This window comes from Lissotriton helveticus, chromosome 10, assembly GCF_964261635.1.
Source record: "Lissotriton helveticus chromosome 10, aLisHel1.1, whole genome shotgun sequence".
Classification (NCBI taxonomy): domain Eukaryota; kingdom Metazoa; phylum Chordata; class Amphibia; order Caudata; family Salamandridae; genus Lissotriton; species Lissotriton helveticus.
This window is the reverse complement of record NC_136071.1, coordinates 723,664,353-723,685,257: the sequence shown is the minus strand read 5'-3', so window position 1 is coordinate 723,685,257 and position 20,905 is coordinate 723,664,353. Positions and strand designations below refer to the sequence as shown.

At 46.2% G+C, this 20,905-nt stretch overlaps 1 protein-coding gene across 3 annotated transcripts in view; it reads left to right on the top strand.

The window, feature by feature from the left end:
* Positions 1 to 20,905, top strand: part of NCAPG2 (non-SMC condensin II complex subunit G2) — a 347,950-nt gene that overhangs the window by 169,046 nt on the left and 157,999 nt on the right. For all 3 annotated transcript variants that reach the window (XM_078663271.1, XM_078663272.1, XM_078663273.1), the window contains exons 15-16: positions 5,856 to 5,968; positions 6,178 to 6,351. In XM_078663271.1, coding sequence (XP_078519397.1) covers positions 5,856 to 5,968; positions 6,178 to 6,351 — 287 coding nt within the window. The remainder of the gene's footprint in view (positions 1 to 5,855; positions 5,969 to 6,177; positions 6,352 to 20,905) is intronic.

Here is a 20,905-nt window from a genome sequence, read left to right as displayed (position 1 = left end):
ACCCGTTGCCTCTGGCTGGAGTTGAAGTGGGCCACCGCTGGCAAAAGGTATCTCAGCCCTCCAGATCTCGAGTCCATAATGGTCACACCCCTTATGGACGCCCCGATGTCGCCTGCAGCCTTTGCCCGCAGGCCCTGCGACTGCTTCCGGTAAGAGAAACCAGACACCTGAAGACACCTCTGCATCCTTTGCCTCCACGCCATAGAGAAGAGGACCCCAGGTGTCTCTAGGTCCCGAGCATTGCTAGCCGTGAACCCCCCTGTTGGGTCACCCGGACTGGCTTCCTAGCCAGAAGACCCTGCAGCGTTTTTTTTGTTATTTTTTTACAGAGACCGATCTCCATTGAGACCTATTGCTCCTGACGCTGTTTTGCACTCAGCCGTCCTTGTTCTGCTGGTTGTGTACTTCTGGTGCTGCCTTGGACCTTGCCCACCACTCACCTTGAGTTCTGGAGATTGTGCCTGTAGGTCGATGTACTGTATCTGTTTGCAGAACTTGTTCTGTCTTACATAGGATGACATTGCAGAACTCAGAAATTGCACTGTGTCCACTTTTTAAAGTGAAAATAATTTATTTAAAAAATACACTTACCTGAACTATTTTTCTCTGATGCTAAATCATAAATAAAGGGGCTTGGTATTTTTATACATTTATGTGAGTCTCCCTCTTGAGTTGTGCTGTCATTTACTAATCGTGGGGTATATTTTGCAAATGTCTTGTACTCCTTTCTATTAAGCCTAAGGCTGTTCGACCACACTACCACCTAATAGAGCCCTTTGGGGTTGTTTAGCAAGCCCCTGTCCAAGCATAAGGGAACCCCTATGCTCTTTACCTGTTATACCAACTTAATGACATATCACTTAAAGAGCCAGCTTCCTACACACCCGCTTTGGGGGAGGTCCCTTATTACACCCTATGGAGATAAAAACCCGTATGTCCCCAGTAGGCCTCGACCTCGGAATTATAGGTCCCTAAAGTCACCAGACCTATTCTTGCCTCTCCGTACTCGCTGAAGGATGAAGATTGGAGGGAAGCACTCATGGCACCTTGGGAGTTGGCTATCTCCACCTGGCTCTGTGTGATCCAACTTAATGTTCTCCACATGGCTTGTTTGACACAGCTGTGGAATGCGGGTAAACTCCCATCACCCATATGCCATCGCTGTGGTGCTTATAAGTTCTATCATGCGATTTGGTTGTTCCCTGTCATACAATGATATTGGTTCCTTATATTGTTTTTTTTTTTTTTTGACAGAGATGTTGTGGAGGCCGATATACTGTTTCCCTCGGATTGGGTTTTTTGGCCTAATGGAGGAGCTGGGGGGCAGAAGAGCTGAAAGACACCTGGTAGGGTTGGGGACCCTGTTGGGGAAGCACGAGATTGCCCGGAACTGGATCTTGAGAACTGCTCCGGACTTGCATGCATGGCAGAGTGCCATGGACTGGGTTCTCAATGATTGAGGAAACATATGCAGCACGTGGCTGTCCTAAAAAATACCATAACATTTGGGGCAGATGGTGGAACCATTATGGGCTTCTAGGATTTTATTTTTTTTAAAACATATTTTATTGAGTTTTACAGAGACAATCCGCATAGCTTCACAACAAATGTTCCACATGTTTTAACTTATTTGTATGAATCAGCACATCCCATGTTCTACACGCATTTATTCTTATGACAAAATCCCAATATATAGTCATGTTCCGTATCTTTGCTTTACTTATAAACCAATTCTCAACTCCCCCCCCCCAACCCCCTCCACACTAGTTCCCGGTCTCAAACTATTCGCAACTAATTTGTTCCAATCCATCCCTGGTAACTCCTATTCGTGAATATGGCATTATGGCATACGTGTTTACACAATTTCTCCTGATCTGCAGTTGTCTAAGGGGGGGGGGTGGTGCTTTGGGCACTCCATGTTTAAATATCGTACCTTATCTTAACTTTCACAGTCTGGATCTAGCAATTTCATCTCTTCTAACAACACCTCCCAATCCATGACTATTGGCGTTTTTCGCAGCCCTTTTACTTCCTCCCTTCGCAGCGCAGCACCTTCTGCACAGCTCCATCGCAACATTTCTGTGTACCAGCTGTGTATACCAGGGAGTTTACGTGACTTCCATCTCATGGTGATGGTTCTAATAGCTAATATTAATGCAAGGTCTATGAACCTGTATTGTATTTTGTGTTTGGACAATTGAGGCTGGAGGCCCAAAATACATTCCACCACTGTGTTGTTAATGACATGGAGTGCGGACATCCAAATTATACGCCGAACGGTGTCCCAGTATCCCCTCACCTTCGGGCACTCCCACAACATATGCATTAGCTTTGCCCCTTCTGACATACATCTCTGACATGAGTGCTGTGTCTGGGGGAACATTTTGTTTAGTCTGCTCGGCGTCAGGTAAGCGCGATGTAGGACCATTGTCTGTATAAACTTGAATTTGGCATTCCTTGAGGCTTTCCTAGGGTCCTCGACCACCGCCGACCATTCCTTATCAGTCAAGTCTCTACTGATGTCCTCCGTCCACTCTGCCCTCAACGCATCCAAGGAGATTCGCGTATGGGAGCTAATGCCGGCATATAACTATCTAATTAAGTGGCGTCCCTTGCCCATGTAGTGCACCATTTTAACCAATTTGTTATCGGAGGGTACTCTCCGCTGTGGGCCCAATGTGTTTTTATGTATCGGGTCAGTGCAGCGTGGGTTAAATATAGGTGCGCTGGGGCTCCCGTTCAAGTAGTCTTGTCGCCAAATAGATCCGCCACTGTACAAATGCAATCCTTTATATCAATATAACATTTAAACGTTGATGAAAAATCACTGGGAAGTTAAAGGGTTAATAAAGCATTAAAAACAAACATAACATGTCTGTGTTTTATTGTATACACTTCCAGGCCACATAAAATGCAGCAATAGAACCAGCCTCTGGAGCGTACTACACTCCAAGCTGTCAAACAAATACTCCATCCTTGGTTGTGCTTTGGAAATGTTGAAAATCCTTGGGTTTCTAAATTCAGGGGAGCTGCTGCCTTCCTGCAACCCCAATCACATTTTTAGGATATGTTGGTGTTGCCACTGCTTGTTTTGGGACACCACAAAACCAAGAAAAATATGTAGATTACATCCCCGTAGGGCATAATGGGGCCTACCTTCACCCAGAACATGAATTTTAGATTAGCGCCTCAGTCCGCTTTTTTGTACTGGTGCAAGGACTTGCGCAGCACGTCCTTTCCCTTTATTTATCTTTTTTTAAATCTGAAGTGCCAGGTCCCACCTTGGCACCCCCCTTGTTCAGTGCAGCTTGCAAAGTCCACAATAGTTGCCCCAGTCGGCACGGGAGTTCGCAGCGTGCTTCTTTCCTGCCCGCTCTACGCAGGCATGTTTTCTCGTGTGTGGTGGCAGCCTGTTCCTCCGAGGCATGGGTAGCGAAGCCCCTTGTTTCTTTCGGGGATGGTAGAGTTGGTAGCGCGGCGGTGCTCCCCTCAATCTTGCGCTGTCCCCTGGGAAGGTGGGGACTCTGTGGCAACTGAAGATGCGGGGAGTGGGGGCTTTCAAACACATCCCCCCCCGGGACAATCTAATAAACCAATCCTGCACTGACACCTGGGCCCTGGTCCAGCCCGGGGTAATTTTTCAAAGATGTGGCGGAGCCCACGTGCTTCAATCCTCATTGGGGGTCGAAGGACACCAGCCTTAAAAAGGCCATAACTCTGGCCCCATTGGGCCAATTTGGACGATCCTGGGCTTTTCTACCCCTGGTGACGAGTTCTATCCACCAACAGGCCTCAAGATTGGTCTACTTAGCAGGGAGTCGGTTCCATAGCTTACTGCATCAGCTTTCCTTCTGGTCATTGTCTGTGGTGCTCCTATCCTCCTTTTGGGGTGCAAGAGTCCAGATCTCCCCCCAATTGGTTCTCAGGGGGTGTAAGGTGGCTAGCCTCACTGGCCCTTGGAGATACCCACTGGTCCTGAGTTCAATGGGGGACAGAGTCCTTCGTCCCTTATGGCATCTGGGGATTTGCCCTTCCAGATGTCCATAACTGCTGTCGCAGTTCCTGTAAAAAGCACCCTTACTCCTTTGTGCAATAGATTTTAAATAGGGGTGTAAGGTTCTAGCAGCTAGCCACACCTGGCCAATCGTAGCGTGCTGCACCACCTATCCACGCCTGCCTTTCCCCCAAAACTTCAGAGAGGAGCCCACTCCTGTTTTGGCTCCAGTAATCTGGGCTTCCTCCTTTATTCAGTGGGCGTTGGTTGTCCTCAGCCCAATACAGTTAATTAGCAAATGCAGAATTTCTTCCCCGCCCCATCCTCTGGAGCTGAGAGAAGCACTGTTAATTACTCTCTGTGTGTGGGAAGGCCTATGCTCCATATGCTGTGGGGAAATGTTATTAACTTGCCCAGCAGGCTTGACGCTGTCCTCTTTGGTAATAGGTAGAAATGTCTTTGTGTGATCATTGATACCGTCTTCCTGCAGATTGAAACCTCTTTGAAACATGGATTTTGCCAAAAACAAAATGAAACAGTAGTCCAACTAACGCAAAAAAGCACAATCCATTAAAGAATGGAAGGAAAGCTGTGGTTCAAGATCCATAATTGGTGCGAGTACCGGTTACTGCCAAGAGAAGCCCCGTAGATCCTGATCAACTGTCTGCCACTAGAGCACATGGGGGAGAGCCCTCGGAACCGCTGACGGGGACGGTCTAAAAAGAAGCTGAAATAGAGGTGCCCATAATATGTTGGTTTAATTAGGCACGCGTCATTTCGCCGAGTCTGAAGCAAGTAATGAGAAACTGATTATCCGAACGTGACCTCTTTGACTCAACATATGGGGGCGGTACCGGATAGCGTCTGTGTAACCGATGATTATCTGTGAGAGATGTCTCTACCTCTGAGACCGAGAAATCTACAGCATCACTAAATAGGACGAGAGATCCAATACGGACCATTTTGGTTCATGTGTTGTGTCCCCCCCTACCTCAACGTGAAAACCCTGATGAAGGTGCGCCTGTTCATCTAGGCGGAGCACCGAAACGCGCGTTGGCTGTACGTGTGTTCTGGATCCTGTGTTTAACAACTTGGCCTTTGGCCACAAAGATCATCCAGGATCCTGTTATCTATTGTGTCACTCTGGTGATTACGTTGAGGAATGTGGTATTGTTTTCTTGCTGAATGTTGGGAATTGAGCGAATGAAAGTTTTGAGTGGATGTGGTGTGTGTGAGGTATTGTGGGGTGACCATTTTGAGAAAATATATACATAATTAGAATGTTTTAAATTTTATTTATCAATGTAATCGAACACTATATCCTGTGCACTAAGTTTGCTTTGATAAAACATAAAGAAATATGGAAAAAAGAAAATAAAGATTTTTGATACTTTCCTATAATCCCTTCTGTGTGCCGTGTGACTGTTCTTTGACCCTTAGATGAGCTCCTTGCTGTGGGTTATTTATTTTGTTGAGGACCCTTGTTGGGCCACCATTCAAACTATTAGGGTAGACTTTTCCCTCTAGTAGTGTGGTTCAAGATCCACCATGGTAGAAATAAAGAATTAGACCAAACAATTTGCTAGGGCCTTTTTGCTAAATCAACCTTTTTGCCGGACTTTCAGAACATTAGAACAAATCTCCCTCTTGGAAATGTTTGGTTTGTCTAACTGCGGACGACATAAATGCGCTGCAGTGCACCTTAATGGTAAACTGTTTCTTTAACAGGCTCTAAACAACAATAACAACAATAATAGCTTTTTTTGTTGTTCTTTTACCTTTAATTTATTTTGTCGATCTGTAAACGTGTTCTTGTGAGTGAGCATTTGTTTATGCTGTATTTGTATTTTTCTGTTTTCAGCTAAATTAATGCTGACGATCCGTCGTTGTTTAAATGCCTGCATTCAGCGAGCAATGAAGGAGGCTCGAGGAGATGCTAATGAAGAGGAAGAGAGTGAAAAAGAAAATGCCAGTGTATGTATGTTTGCTGTAGATGCACTATATGGAAATCATGCCCCGTACATTAGAAGTAGAACATGTTCACGCCATTGTTTACATGCAGGATGTTTTATAGATTGACATAAAAAAGCTAGGCTGTCGCAGTGTTCGTATTGTAATGTTCAAAATACTAGTGCAGTCTTATTTTTTAAACTTTACACTTCACCAGTACTTTTGCCTTTCAGGTCCTAGATGAGGTATTATCAACTCACGACAGTGCATCCATGGCCAGTTTGTTGGAGATTGTGGTCATTCTTTGGAGAAGTATTCATAAGGCCTTGGACCAGAATGAAGAAGCCAAAACATATACAATTGAGAAGTTTTCTACTGTGTTACCAGAGTATTTGAGAATATTTAAGGTAACATTTGTGCATTAAACATTGCATTGTTGATCTAAATATCTGTGATACATTTTTGCCAGCTCTTGTTAATCTTTTCTTCTGTTGGTCACTGAGGCACAAACTGTAACCCATATTGGATGACAGTTTTCAGAATGTTATAGAATAATAGTGAACAAATAAATACAGGTCATAAGGCAGGAAGTAACTATAAACTAACAGATACAAGTCTGAAGACAAGAAATTAAATTCACATTGAACTTCAAATTATTTGAAGTCACAACGGCTTGGGCAAGTTGCAGTTTGTCATCTGTGACTTTTGATCACTCTGGGTTTAGCACCAGAACCATTTTCTTCAGCTTTTCCTGTGCAGGTTGCGCAGTTGCTTCCTGGGGCCATTGGTTCATTGTCAGTATGATGCTTGTTGTGCTATGATCTCTAGACGATTAAAGACTCCTTAGTTGAGTCTTCTTCTCAATATCACAGTCTGAGCTCCATTTGTTTCATACTGTGAGTCAGTACGATAATACAACCATATTGTACATTCTTGCACTAGAGTCTAGGAATGATTATTGCAATATATTAAATAAAGATCAGTGTGGTAATCTCTGTTCTATTCTTTGCTAGACAAGTAAAGGAGAAAATGAATACTATTGCATGTCTTGTAGCTGGTGTGATTGTTATCCTAGAAGGAGCACATGCATCCAGTCTGAGATCGTATTGCTTAAGTCTTCTGTATTACAAAAATATTATCCTCTTTTTGTTTGTGTCCCACCCTTGCCATCATTTGTAAAACAATTCACTTCTGCTGGCCTCAAAGTCCTTTGAGCTGACAGCTGTGGATGTGTAATTATCTGTGTATTCAAACCAAGCCCTCCTACCCCACCATTTCTTCATCTGATCACGCGAGACATTGCTATAAGTCTACATGCACTGGTGGTTATAATATCCGTCCTTTTGTGCGTAAGCTTTTTTAGCATGAGAACACCAACCCTGCCAAATTGGTCCTTTTTACGTCTTGCCTACACACAGCTTTAGCTGCCTGTTGACAAAAGACCTATTGTTTTCTTTTTTTATTTAGATTCAACTTTGTTCCGCCTCTTGCTCGTGATTCAATGGCTTTGCTGTTTACCTCTCTTCCTTTTTCCTGATCTGATGGCTTTACACCCTATTGTGGTTGTCCCGCCAAAAAGTATTTCGGTCTTGCTGTGCTTTGACTGAATCATTTTTATCGTTCACTGCCGATGTCATGACCTTGCAGTGCATGAGGGACTGCTTCCTCTCCCTGTCTTTGTTTCTCCCTTTTCCCCATGCTCCGCTATAGGAAGCTGGGTACTTGTTGCAGTACTCCCCGTCCCACTTTTTGCCAGGTATTGGATGCTCCTTTGACTGAAGTGTACTGAGTTCTTGCTAACCAGGTCCCCAGTACCAGTGGGCTTTCCTAAAACTGTACAATTGTTCCCCCAATTAACAAAACCTTTATCACCCACGGTAAGTCCCTAGAAAATTGTACCCTGGTACCTAGGGCCTGCGATACTAAAGAGGACCCCTAAGGGCTGCAACACGAATTGTGCCACCCTAAGGGACCCCTCGCCAAGCACATGCAAGACTTCCATTGCAGGATGCGTGTCTTGGTGTATACAAAAGTGAAAACATGACATGACACACATCCCTGTGTGCCATGTTCCCTACCACTGCATGTGATACCTGCAAGTTACCCCTACCCTACATCACGCATGACAGTCCTAAAGCTTGGCAGTGGAATTCCTATAGCCCGACGCTCAGGACATATTGTTTGGGGTCAAGGGCAACACGTTTTCATGTTTATTTTGTCCATGAGACAAGTAAACCCAACCACCTGCTTCACTAACCCTTTGGCTGCTTAAACTTGTATTTATCGTTTATTAATGCAGAGCAAACACAAAGAGATGATGGACGAAGCGCTGAAACCTTCTAAACGAATCGCTGAAACCTTTCAAACACTTGCCCCCAGTCACAGATCTGGGTTGAATCCATCATCGTTCTTTAGCTTTCTTCGCCATCCCAATTCAGACCTAGCCATATGCAAATCTGTCTTGACCCTGTTCCTGATAGGAACAGTCCAGCCCGAACTGACAAGCCAGGTCTTCCCTGGAACGGAAACAAGCATTCTTTATTATTAGGGTGAGTGCTCTAAGGAAATGTAAGCTCTGACTGCAGCTGGTGAAAACCCCTAACCATGCGAGTTAGTGGTTTGCACAGGATCTAAAGGGCATTTCAACCCTGGAACTATTGCTCACCGCTATCTCCAGTCCCAGTATGTAGATCTGCGGAAAGGTGGCAAAATAAGAGACTCTCGTATTCAAACCCTTTAATAGTACGAGTTCTTTCATAATCCGAGAGACTATTATCAAAGCTCCGATGTAATAAGAATGCTGCCATAATTGTGGCTGCACAGTGTGGCACCAAAGGGACATGTGGATTTTTTTACAGGACAAGTAGATTTGTGAAGCAACCAGTCTCATGAACATGTAGATATTTAATTAAATTCCACACCCCTACAGGGTGCTTTGTACTACATGTGAGGGCATACCTGCATGAGCAAGTGTGCCCATGCGCTGGTCAGTTCCATTACTGCCAGTATATGTGTTTGGTATCCAACATCTCTTATTGGTAAACCCACACTGATGCCAGTTGTGGGTTTACCAACACATGCACCCACAGGGCACCTCTAAGGTGCCCTCTGAAACCCCACCAGCCTATGGTGAGCTTGCTGACTGGTTTCTGTCAGCCTGCCACCCGAAACACTGTTCTGACCTTCTAGGGTGAAAACCTTTGCTCTCAGGAGACACAGAAAAAAAAGTCTGTCCGTAAAGAGGGTGTAATACCCTCTCTACAGGATGAAATGATGATTAGTCTCCTTGGGCCATGGAGCTTCAAAGAAGCTGCCGCCTTTGGAATGTAAATCTGGCTCCTCCAAAGGAAAGGAAGCAACAGCCAGCCCCGGACTCTCCACTCCCCCCCCCCAGTCCGGAGCCACTTTGGCACCTGAACAGGTGGGAAAATGTACTAGTCAGGCAGGCGTGCCACCTCCAGGCTAGTACCACCCCTAAGGTGGGCTACTGTGAGTTGATCATGATTTTTCAGAAGTAGCTGTCTTTGTGATGGCATACTTAGGAATTCTGGGAACGGGTTATGCCCACTTCCCACATGAAGTTGTCATATAGGGGTCATATTGACCCCAAGGTTCAGTAGCCCATTTGCTAATACCCTACACTCCCTTAATGCTCCTAAACTCAGTATTTAAGGGAGCCCCTGCCACTGGAAAATCAGATCCTGACGACCTATGAAGAAGGATATGAAGAGCCGTAAAAGCAGAAGACTGAAGAGGGCACCTGGCTCTGCCCCAGCCCTGCTGTCTTCTCTGTCGAACCTGTGTCAAAGACAACTCGTCCTGCAATAAAGACCAAGACTTCCCGAGGAATAGTGGAACTATTCCCTGCATCCTGCAGAAACTCCAAAAGAAAAGACTCTGAGGCCTCCAGAACCACCAAAACCTGACATCCGAAGTCACCACTGCACCTGTTCTCTCTGGCCTGAGTTGAAGTGAGCCACCAATACCTATGAGGTTCCCCAGCACTTCAGAGCTCCAGGCCATAGTGGTTTCACCCGTCTAAACTCCCCAATGTCGCCTGCAGCCTCTGCACGCAGGCCCTCCTGACTGCACTCGGTAAGAGAAACCTGGCAACTAAGGACACCTTTGCATCAGTCATCCCTGGGCCGCAGAGAAGAGGACACCAGGTGTCCCCATGTCCCTCAGCTTCACAAGCCTTGAACCCCCTTGTTAGTTCAACCCAACTGGCTTTCTTGCCAGAGCCTGCAGCTTCTTTTTACAGAGACCGATACCCATTGAATCGCATTGGGCTCCTGATGCTGATTTGCAACTGCACCCCGCCGCCCTCATGCCTCTGGTGGTGTACTGTTGTTGCTGCCTTGGATCTTGCCCACCACTCACCTTAACTCCTGGAGATTGGTCCTGTAAGTCGATGTACTGTACCTGTTTGCAGAACTTGTTCTTCCTTCCATAGGATAACATTGCATCACTCAGAAATTGCAGTGTCCACTTTTTAAAGTGAAAATTATTTATTTTCAATAACTCACTTACCTGAACGATATTTCTCTGTTGGCAAATCGTATATAAAGGTACTTGGTATTTTAATAAATTGGTGTGGATCTCCTCCTTGAGTCGTGCTGGCATTTATTAATCATTGTGTGTATTTTGCAAATGTCTTGCACTCCGTTGTCTTAAGCCTAAGGCTGCTAGTAGGAAGCCAGCTCTGTATGTTTTATTACCTCAAGGTGGTTATACCATGCACAGAGTCCAGGGGTTCCCCAAAAGTGTACAGGGCTCAATGTAAAACCCAAAGTGCTCTATAAGTAGTAGTGTAGGCGAGCAACTGCAGACCTAACACAGAGGAGTGCAAGACATTTATTGGACAATTTATCAAAAATGGACACACAACACAAGAAGGAGAACTTTTCAGCACACTTCAGTGTTATCCTATGGGGAAAAAATATTGCAGTTAAACAGGCAAGTAATGCACTTACAATCCCACTTTTCAGAACCAAAAGTCAACCTGCACCAAGGATCAGGTGAGTACCAAAACTGCACCACCAGCGGCAAACGGGTGGCCAGGTGCAGAAGTTCAAATCGTAGTTCGGTCCAATGCTTTTCAACAGACTGGGGGTGCCTGGAGCCACCATGCTTACCGGTAAGTATATCGGTTGCAGGGGCCAAGCTTTGGGAGTTAGATTAAGCACAGGGGTGGGGGGGAGTGGACAAAGCAGCACCAAACATAAACCACCGGTGGCACAGGGGTGGCTGGGTGCATTTTCGATGTCTGGTGCCCAATACTTTTCAATGGGGATTCTTCTTTTGGCACAGAGGCTGCAGGTGTGGCAACAGAGGTTACAGGAGGAAGACCAACGACAGCAGGGGTAAGTAGAGATGTAGGAGGGTCGTAGTGGCTCTGTTGGTTCAGATCACCAAGGCCCAGGGTCTTTGGGTGTAATGGTGCCTTTTGACGATGGAGTCTTCTTGCTGGAGCTGGTCGTGGTCAGGGAGAGCCTCTGGATTCACACTGCAGGCGCGGGCATGCAGATCAGGAGAGGTCAGCCAGCACTGGACACGAGGTCAGGATCGCTGAGGAGACTTCACTGCACAGGTGAGCTACTTGGGTCGTGAACGTCTGGTGCAGAGTGGGCAGGAGACGCGGTCCCCCTGGATCCGTGTCCTTGCAGTTTTTCTTCTTGGACAGGCCTGCTGTCTATAGGAGATTGGAGTCTTTTTCGATGGCAGCAGTCCTCCCAGAGGTTTCAGAGGTCGCTGGCTGCAAGACTGGTTGCAGGTTCACAGAAGCTGGAGGCAAGTGGTAGGTCAGGGGCCAAGGCAGTTGTTGTCTTCAGTTTTCTCTGCAGGGTTGTCATGTTGCTTCTTAGGCCACCATAGATCTGGTTTCTAGGTCTGGGATAGCCACCTAAATGCTAGCCTTGTGGGTGGTTTAGGAGAGTAGCTGGTGGGGCCTATGGGCACCTTACCTGGGTTGACTACACCATCTATTATGCCACCCTCCTGTGGTATGGGGCATAGCCCCCCCGCCCCCCATATTCAAGAGGGTGGGGACTGTAAGATGCGCTTCACCTCACCTACCCCACCTTAGGGTTTGGGTTGGCAGAGGTGGGCACACCACCTGTTCTTCTATTGTTTCCCAGTTCAAAGGCCTGCTGCCTTTGTAATGCAACCCCCAGAGGCTGGAGGTTGCATTACAAGGGCATCAGGCCTTTAAGGATTCCCTCTTTGAGCACTGACCCATCCTGGGGAGGAGGTGTAGCACCTCTGCCGAGGATGTACATTGTTTCTGGTCCCAGAGAGCGGGGGCTTTCTACCTGGGGGTCCAGAAACATGTTTGGTGGTGGCTGGCTGCAAACAGCCTGTCAGAGACCTCACCAGGGTTGATATGCTTTCTGGGGGCACCTTTGAGGTGCGCTCTGGGTACATGGTACAATAAATCCCACACCTGCATCAGTGTGAATTTATTGAAAGGAGTAGTTTAGCTCCAAATGCTACTGTGTGTAGTGAAGCAATCCTGGTGCTCTGGAACTCGAGTTTCCAGCCCATGTACGCTTTATGGCTTCCCTGGCTCTTGCAGTATTAAGGTATGGACCCCAATATTGTAGGGGCATATCTGCTCATGCCCTCACCTGTGGTAAAGCGTGCCCTGCCTTAGGGCTGTGAGGCCTGCTAGAGGGGTGACTTACCTATGCCTTCAGACAGTGCTGGGTGGCTGGCAAGGCACCCAGGCAGGTTGCCATATTGACATTGCTGTTTTCTCCCTCAAGCGCATGCAAGTGGCAGTATCATGGTCTCCACCTTCCAGGCCTTACGCACCCAGGGTATCATTTACTAGGCACTTACAGGGGGTAGAAGTACCAATTGGGGGTTTGTTCTTAAGGAAGAAGCTCTGGCACAGGGGGCTTGGTTGGCATGGACTCTCTGCTCTACAACCGAAAACACATCAAAACCAGGCAAAATTGGGGGCCAACAATGCAAAAAGAGGGACTTTCTCACACTGCTTGACAACACTACCCCCTAAGAGATCACTTTGGGATTGCATAGCAAGCCCCTGTCCACTTACAAGGGAACCCCTGGACTCTTTACATGGAATATCAACATATTGATCACATAATGAGCCAGCTTCATACACCCGTTTTCACTCCGGTCCTGCTATCTTTATTTAAAAACTATGCATGCTCCTAAGCCTGCGTGACCTCTCAGACCTTTTGCCTTGTCCACCAACCACTGCTCTACATGTGAACTTTATCTTTGCATGCTTTTTTAAACCACAGCACGTCTGCCATTTTGCAGTACTTTTTCATTTGCTTTAAAAAACAAAATCCAAGATTGCTCCTATTCAAGTGCATGTCAGCCATCTTAAAATGTGTTTTGTAAAAAGCAATTCAAAATGCATTCTAATATGGCCACCATAGGCATTCATGAATGTAATGGCTCTACCTCTCAGTTAGCAATTGAAGAGAACCTTTTGTTTTACTCTAGGTAGTAACGATCCGATGGAGAAAGGTTCCTTATTGTATACTGTAGGAAGCTGGCTCTGTATATAATATAACAAAGTAAGGTTAAGTGTGCACAGAGTCCAGTAGATCCCCAAAGGCTTACAAACGTAAAAGTGGATAATACCTTACACTCTGTGGTAGTGTGGGCGAGCAGTAATGCTTTATCAGAGGATAGTATTAAGCATTTATAGTACACTCTGGAATGAAATTATTTCACATACTCAAAGACTGAACTCTGACCAATTGTTTTGTATAAAAATATTTCTTCGTTGCAATTTATTTTTAGAACCAAGCAGGACTTGGTGCAGGTAAGTAAAATCATGCTTTTCAAGGATGATACAGTTGAATGCAATGGAATGCAGTTGGCTTTGTTACAGGTAGGTCAAATGTTCAGAAATAGTTGAAATTCCTTTTCAGTTACTTTGTGATTACTTTTCAGATTGCTTTTTCTACTCAGTGTGATATGCCTAGATATCACACTGGGACATTTTCTGCATAAAAGGTAAGTAAGTCAGTTTTTCTTATATTACAGTTTCTTAGGTTCCCATAGAGTTTCGAACTCCTCACTCGAAACTTTTTCACAGAAAAGCAGTTAATGCAGTTCTATGGGTGAAAATCAGGTTATCAGTTTTAAGATACGTACTCTGTATTGGGAGTTGGATTTCTGGGGTTAGAACCAAGGCTCTCACAGTGTCAAGGATGTGCTCAAAGAACACCCTCAGCAGCACTAGGGCGGCCGGGTTCAGAGTTATGAGGCCCAGTTTTATCCAATGGGTGATAGTTGGCCTCCAGTTGCTGTCTGCTGACGGGCACGCCACTTGGATGTGGAAGCAAAGCTCCTAGGGTTTAGCTCAGGACAAAAGGGGATCCAAGATGGTACCCACGGCAGAACTGGGGCAGCTGGGTGCAGGGTGCTGGATAGACGCGGAAGCCCTGTTGGTTTCAATAACGAAGCTCTGGTAAGAAAAAACACTGAAGGTTTGAGCTTGAAGATCTTCTGGAGGCGACCACCGATTGGACAGGTAAGTTGGGATGCCGTGACACAGTCTGTTGGGCCACCCAAGGCTGTGTATCGTCTGGTGCAGGGATGTCTTTTGGCGTTGGGTTTTCCTTACCGGCTTCGGTCGCGATCGGCGAGATCCTCTACATATGGGCTGCAGGCATTGTTGGGAGATGTGAGGTAGGTCAGGGATCACCAGATCCCAGGTCAGGATCACCGGGTAGACCTCCTTGCGGTGTTGGGCCACTCTAACTACCGCCATGGGTATCCGGTGCAGACTCTCGGATTTGACCAGAGCCAGAGTCTGTTGGTGAGCAAATCCAGTGCTCACAGGAGACAGTCTTGTTAGGGAAAGGCAGCTCGGGTACTCTGGGATCTGGGTGACTGCTGGCTGTTGGACACACCAGGATTCCGCTGAAGAAGGTTGAGGTCAGGACAGGCTGGGTGGGCAGTCAGTCAGTTGGTGTCCTCCTCCTCTTCTTCCTTAAACCCTTCTTCTTTCTTCTTGTCTGAGGAGGCAAGGTTAAGGGTTTTCCCCTAAATACTAAGTGGGAGGGGGGTATACGCCTCAGTCTTGTTGGTTGCCCCACCATCTTAAAGATGGCGGGGACTGAGATTTGTGCTTCACCTCTCCTCCCCACCTGAGGGGTGGGGTTCAGAGGTGGGCACACCTCTCCTCCTATTTTAGTTTTCCTGCCTATTCTCCCGGCCAAAGTGGGGGTGAGAACTGGTGGGGGTCAGTTGCTAGCTTGGCCAGCTCACAAAGGAAGCTTCCCCTTCATAGATCCTGCCAATCCTGGGGTAGAGGCTTGGCACCTCTGCGCTCTGTTTCAGGACCCTGATAGCAGGAGGCTCTCGACTCAGTGGTCCAGAAACATGTCTGGGGTGGCAGACAGTTAGCCAGGACACTACAGTTAGGTTGTTTTTTCAGGGGGCATCTCTAAGATGCCCTCTGAGTGCATTTTGCATTTAATCCCACACTGGTTTAATGTGCTGAGAAGTTTGGTATCCAACTTCCCAGGTTTCAGTAAAGCAATTATCGTGGAGTTCTTAATGACAACCGCCCATACCATGTACTCTATGGCTTTTCTCCACTTACAATGTCTAAGAATGGATTTAGACACTTGAAGGGTACAGGGGTCACGCACCAGCACCCTCACCAATTGGATAGTGCACCCAGCTAGTGGGGTGGCTTGCCTATGCCATAGGCAGTGGATTGTAGGCATGGCTCACAGGGATGTGTGCCATGATGAATCTTCACTTTGCTCTGTACCAAAAGAAGCAGCCTGCAATAGGTGGGTGGGGGGTTGTGTGTGTGTGTTAATGTTTGTGTTAGTGTACAGGGCCTCTAAGGGTGTGTGCTGCAGCCTTCAGAGACCTTCCTTGGTCACAGTTTCCTTGGTACCTATGGTACCTTTTACAAGGGACCTGAATGTGGCCAGAGAGTTGCCGGGTCCTGGGTACCTGGTTGGCAGGAACCCAGGGCACACTTATTCAAAGAGCATCAACATTAAGCAAAAAGTAGGGGGCAACCATGCAAAAAGGGTCACTTTCCTACAAATACCTCTGCTTCTGTGGCTGAATTACCAAACAGTCCAGTTCACCTTCCAACAGTGTAATTTCCTCCCTACCCTCTTTTATAGAGCTGGGTGAACATCGTTCCAGAGATGGGCATACGCCCACCTGAATAATCTCTTACCTAAACTCCTACTTATCCCATGTGTTAGGAAGCTGGCTCTTTACATAGCGTACCAAAAATAGATAGAATGTGTAAAGAGTCCGGGCAAACCCCAGGTGGTTTACAGTGGCACAAATGATGTCCCAAATGCTCTCTTTTTTGTGGTAGTGTTGGCTAGCAGTTAAGCGTATCAGAGGGTAGTGCTAAGCATTTGTCGACACTCCGAGGCAATAAATGAGACTTATTCCAGAATAAATCCGAGACCAATTTAGAGAAATAAGTCTTATCAACATTTTGATACCAAGAGCGTCTAAAGCAAGTAACAATTTTTTAAGATATTGCTTTTAGCAAGTAAGTAAAATGTTCATTCAAATGTGTCTTTATGCGCAAAGCTTTTTTATGGGAGAAAAGGCTGTGCGCGCTATGCTGGTAAAGGGAGGGCGCAACCCAGAAACGGGCTGGAGAGGGGGACTTTAGGACAAGTCTAGGAGCTCCCATCATGGTGTTTGGGTTGCAATGGCCGGGGGGGGGGAGGGGGTGGGGGCTGAAGGAGAGAGGAGGAAAGAGCACAGCCAGTTCATTGGTACCCGGGGTGGGGTGCTCTGGTGCAGAGTTGAAAGGTCGCCTTAGAACGTTGCGGTCGTCAGTCTCACCAGTTGAGGGTGCAAAATCGGGACAGCTGGGCCTATCTGGAAGTGGGTCTCTGCGGTGCGTACGTCGCTCGATGGCTGCTTTGGCTTGGATGTGTTGGAGCCCCAACTGGACTCGGTCTTTTTTTGCTGCCAGTGGTCCGGTACACCTGGTATTGGTCCTGTGCGACTGGTCGGTCCGGGTGTCCTCTCACTTGGCAGGCAGTGTTTGGCGCCAAATGTCCACAGCAGTCTTCAGTTCCTGAGGTGCTCAAATCTGTCCAATCTGAGTTCCGGGTGTCAGGGGTGCCACCTCAATGCTACATTTTTGCAGCGTGAATCTTTCTGGATTCACTATGCTGTACATTATCCAGCCATCTAGTGGTTGTGTCCGGAATCATAGTATTTTTTTCTTTTTTTTTTTCGTGGCCCAGGTGGCCGTCGACATCCCACCATTTGGTGTCCTTCGTGACGTTGATGTGCTTCCGGCGGAAGCTCCCACCTTTGGTCCCCATCTTTTTTCCGCTGGTGGGTTTTCATCGTCACGGAAGAGTTGCAGAAACTTTTGAAGGTCTGCAAAAAAAAAACTGCGAAAACTGGAGAATTCAGCACCGACTGCAGGCCGGACAATCGGGATGACGATATATATCTATATCTATATCTATATCTATTGGCGGTCGCCAGTAGGTAGTTATAGTTAGGATTGGCTACCATAGGAAATCCGCAACATTCTATTGGGAATAACTCTGGCGCCGGTTGAGGAATTTGTGTGTAATTTTCAAAAATTTTGGCCCGCTCCGCTCCTTCCCTGGAAGTTTCGGGGAGATTCGTGAAGTGGGGGCTGAGAAAAAAGGGGGGTCCCAAAACGTGTTTTCCCCATGTTAATTTCCATAGGACGGTCTGACAAGGCTACAGCCAGAACCGCTGAACGGAATTACACCAAACTTGGCAAAATTGTAGGGACTGGTACCCAGATGTGCCTTTGCTATGTTTGGTGAAAATTGCTCCCGTGGTTTTATTAAAAATGAACTTCAAAAACACATATATATCTATAGGCGCGCTCCGAGCGCTCACCGGTACGCGTACCGGGGAGCGCACCCGGCGCGCGACGGGAGTGTGCGAGCGGAAAGCTGATTGGCTGTCAGGTGTCTGTCAACAATCTAAACAGTCCGGAGAGTCCGCCATCTTGTGTCTCGTAGAATCGAGACACAAGAGGTGAAAAATAAAGGGGGAAATAATTAAAAGGGGCAGAGTAGACACCCCCTGATCCCCTATTGTTTTCTGAGGGGGGCCTAGAAGGACCCTGAAGGGCAAAAAAACTTTTTTTTTTTTTTTTAATTTTCACGGGGTAAGCGCTGGGTGCGTTCCCAGGTGCGCGCACCCTGAGCGCACCACAGGGAAAAACAGTGTAAAAAATTAGAGAAACATTTTTTTTAGAGTGCTTAGAGGTAGGGTAGCTCTGAAAAGAGCTGTTGTGTTATGTGGGTGTTTTTTGTACCTACAAGTAGGTACCAATGCAGAGTCTTATATTCAAGAGGAAAACTCTATTCCCCTCATCTGTAAAATGCACACTATCTCTCCTATAGATGTCTTGCATGTTGTAACGCAAGTTGTTGTGATAAATGGAACCCATACCATAGTCTCTGAGGATAGCAGAAACCGATTTATTCACATGTTTTCTTGCTTTCTCAATCTGTGGACAAAATTGGTTAGACCAGTTCCATTTTTGCCTTTGGCATATATTAGAAAATACCAAGGCAGTTTTTGGAAAGAGTGACATCAATTGCCCAAAGATGTCCTTTAAAAGCATTTCCAGACCTACCCCAGTCAAAGTGCCCAAGTCATTGCCACCACAGTGCACAATTAAAAGGTCAGGGGGTGGTAAATGCATACAGGATTTTACCAATCGTATCAATTGGTGACTCCTCAATCCTCTCTGTCCAATCCATACAATGTCCACATTTGGTAAATCAAGATTGTAAATACCTCTGTTAGCTGCGTATTTTTGACTCCAGTGGACATAGCTATGACCCACAAACCAGACTTTTTGCATGTTGAAGGCAGATGTGCTTCTAGTCAGATGAGTTGTGGAAATGAAATGGCAGTTTGATTATGAAAAAAAAGTGTTTGAGAATCAGTGCAGTTGAATAACCAGAAATGATTGGAGCTTTCTTAAAAATCTCCACTGAAAATTAGGCTGCATGCTTTTTTTTGTAAGAAGTCATTTAAATGGTTGAGAAAAAGTCATTTAAAGAAACATGGCATTTCATTAGCTAGTAGATTGAGAGGTCAAACAACCTTGATGGATTTTTTTGCATCATAGTATAATGAACTTTTGAACTGTGTGCTGGTTTAAGAGGGAGTTACCATGGTTACTTGGTGAATGAGCACTGGGGGGATGGGTGAATGTTATGTGAGTTTCAAAGTCTTGAAATGTACAAACAATTAAAATGTGCAGTTTGGTTTTGAATTTGTGTGGGAACAAATTTAATCGGTTAGGTACAAGAATATGGGTCTGAAATGAGGAATCTATGCCATTATTCTTTTCTTCCTTCTTCCTCTCCCTCTCTCTTCCCATCCTTTGCTCTTTCACGGTTTTCCCTTCCCTTACTGTCCTTACTCCACTTCACTAATTCCTTCTCTTACTCCCTCTGTCCTCTTACTTCTACACTCCTCTTACCTCATTCTCTCTCTCTGTTAGCCTCATTCTCTCTGACCCCGTCACTCCTCTTCTATCACACTCACTTCCTATAACACAGCCACACTCCCTCACTTATGTTTCTTTCCTCTCTCACTCAGGGCCTCATTTATGAGAAATGACGCATTGCTGCGTGAAAGCAGCGATGCATTACTTCTTAGTGCGCTCTCCTTGCGACATTCCTGATGCGTCATATTTAATGTATGACGCATTATGTCGCAAGGAGTTACAGATATGTCAGTATTTCTGACGTATCTGTAAGCGCAAAAGTGATGCATTGCTGGAGTGTGTCACAAAAGTGACGCAACTCCAACAATGCATCCTTTCACATGGGGCCAGCCCCATGTGAAAGGGCCTGCGTCAGTCTTACGCCTGCTGTGAGGCAGGCGCAAGATTTTGACGCAACGGTGTCCTAAAAGTGAAGCAGTGAAATCTCATAGATTTCACTGCGTCACTTCTACGACCCTTCCTTGCATCAATACGCCCCCTTTGCATACATTACACCTGGCGCAGGGGTTTACAAAGTGACACATCTACCTAGATGCGTCACTTTGTAAATATGACTCAACAAGGTCATTTTTTACACCACTGGTGCGTCACAAAAAGTGACTCACCGGCGGCTTAAAATTAACGTATGGCCTCATAAATGAGGCCTTCAGTCTTCTACTCTCACTTTTGCTTTCACTTTCTCTGTCTCTTCACTCCCTTACTCACCTTGTCTCACACTCACTTGTCTTTATCCAGTCTGTATCTCCACTCTTTCCTAAACATCACTGCTCTTTTCTTACCCTTCCACACCCCCATTCCTTTACTACATTATCTTCACTTATCCTCATTCCCCATGTTCACTCTCCTTCTCCTCACTCTCCTTCCCCACACTCACCTTCTTTCAGTCCCCCTACTTCACTTCCCTTCCCCTGTCGTCCCCTTCTTTGCTTTCTCACTCATTTTCCTCTCCTCTCTCACTGCACTCCACTTCAGTTACTGTTTTTAATTTTTTTGAGAATACAGCTCTTTTTTGAGAATTGGAGGTAGTTCTGAAAAGAACTTTTTTTTTCTTCTTTTTTCTTTTTTTTCAACAAAAACAGGGAATGGCAAACTGCTCAACAGGAGCAAAAAAAATCAAAATTAGGGCTGGGGACGGCAGCGGTGGTTCTCTAATGCTCGAGCAATGATCATGATACTTTGTTCCCCGTAACAAAGTAAGGCATCACAATGCTTGCATTTGATGGAGGCCTCATTAAAAATAGGCTGAATATTGGGGATCAGCTGCTCTGGTCGCCCCCTCACCGATGCAGTTGCTCCTCCAGTTGAAGTAGAGGCACCATCTCTTGGACCCTCTCGTGCCAGAGCCCTGACACTCTCCCGGGCATAGTTCTGGGGATGCCTTCTCTCGACGTGGCAAATCATGGTAGAATTACCAAAACAGTACTTCCTTGTGGGGGTCTCCACGGGAAAGT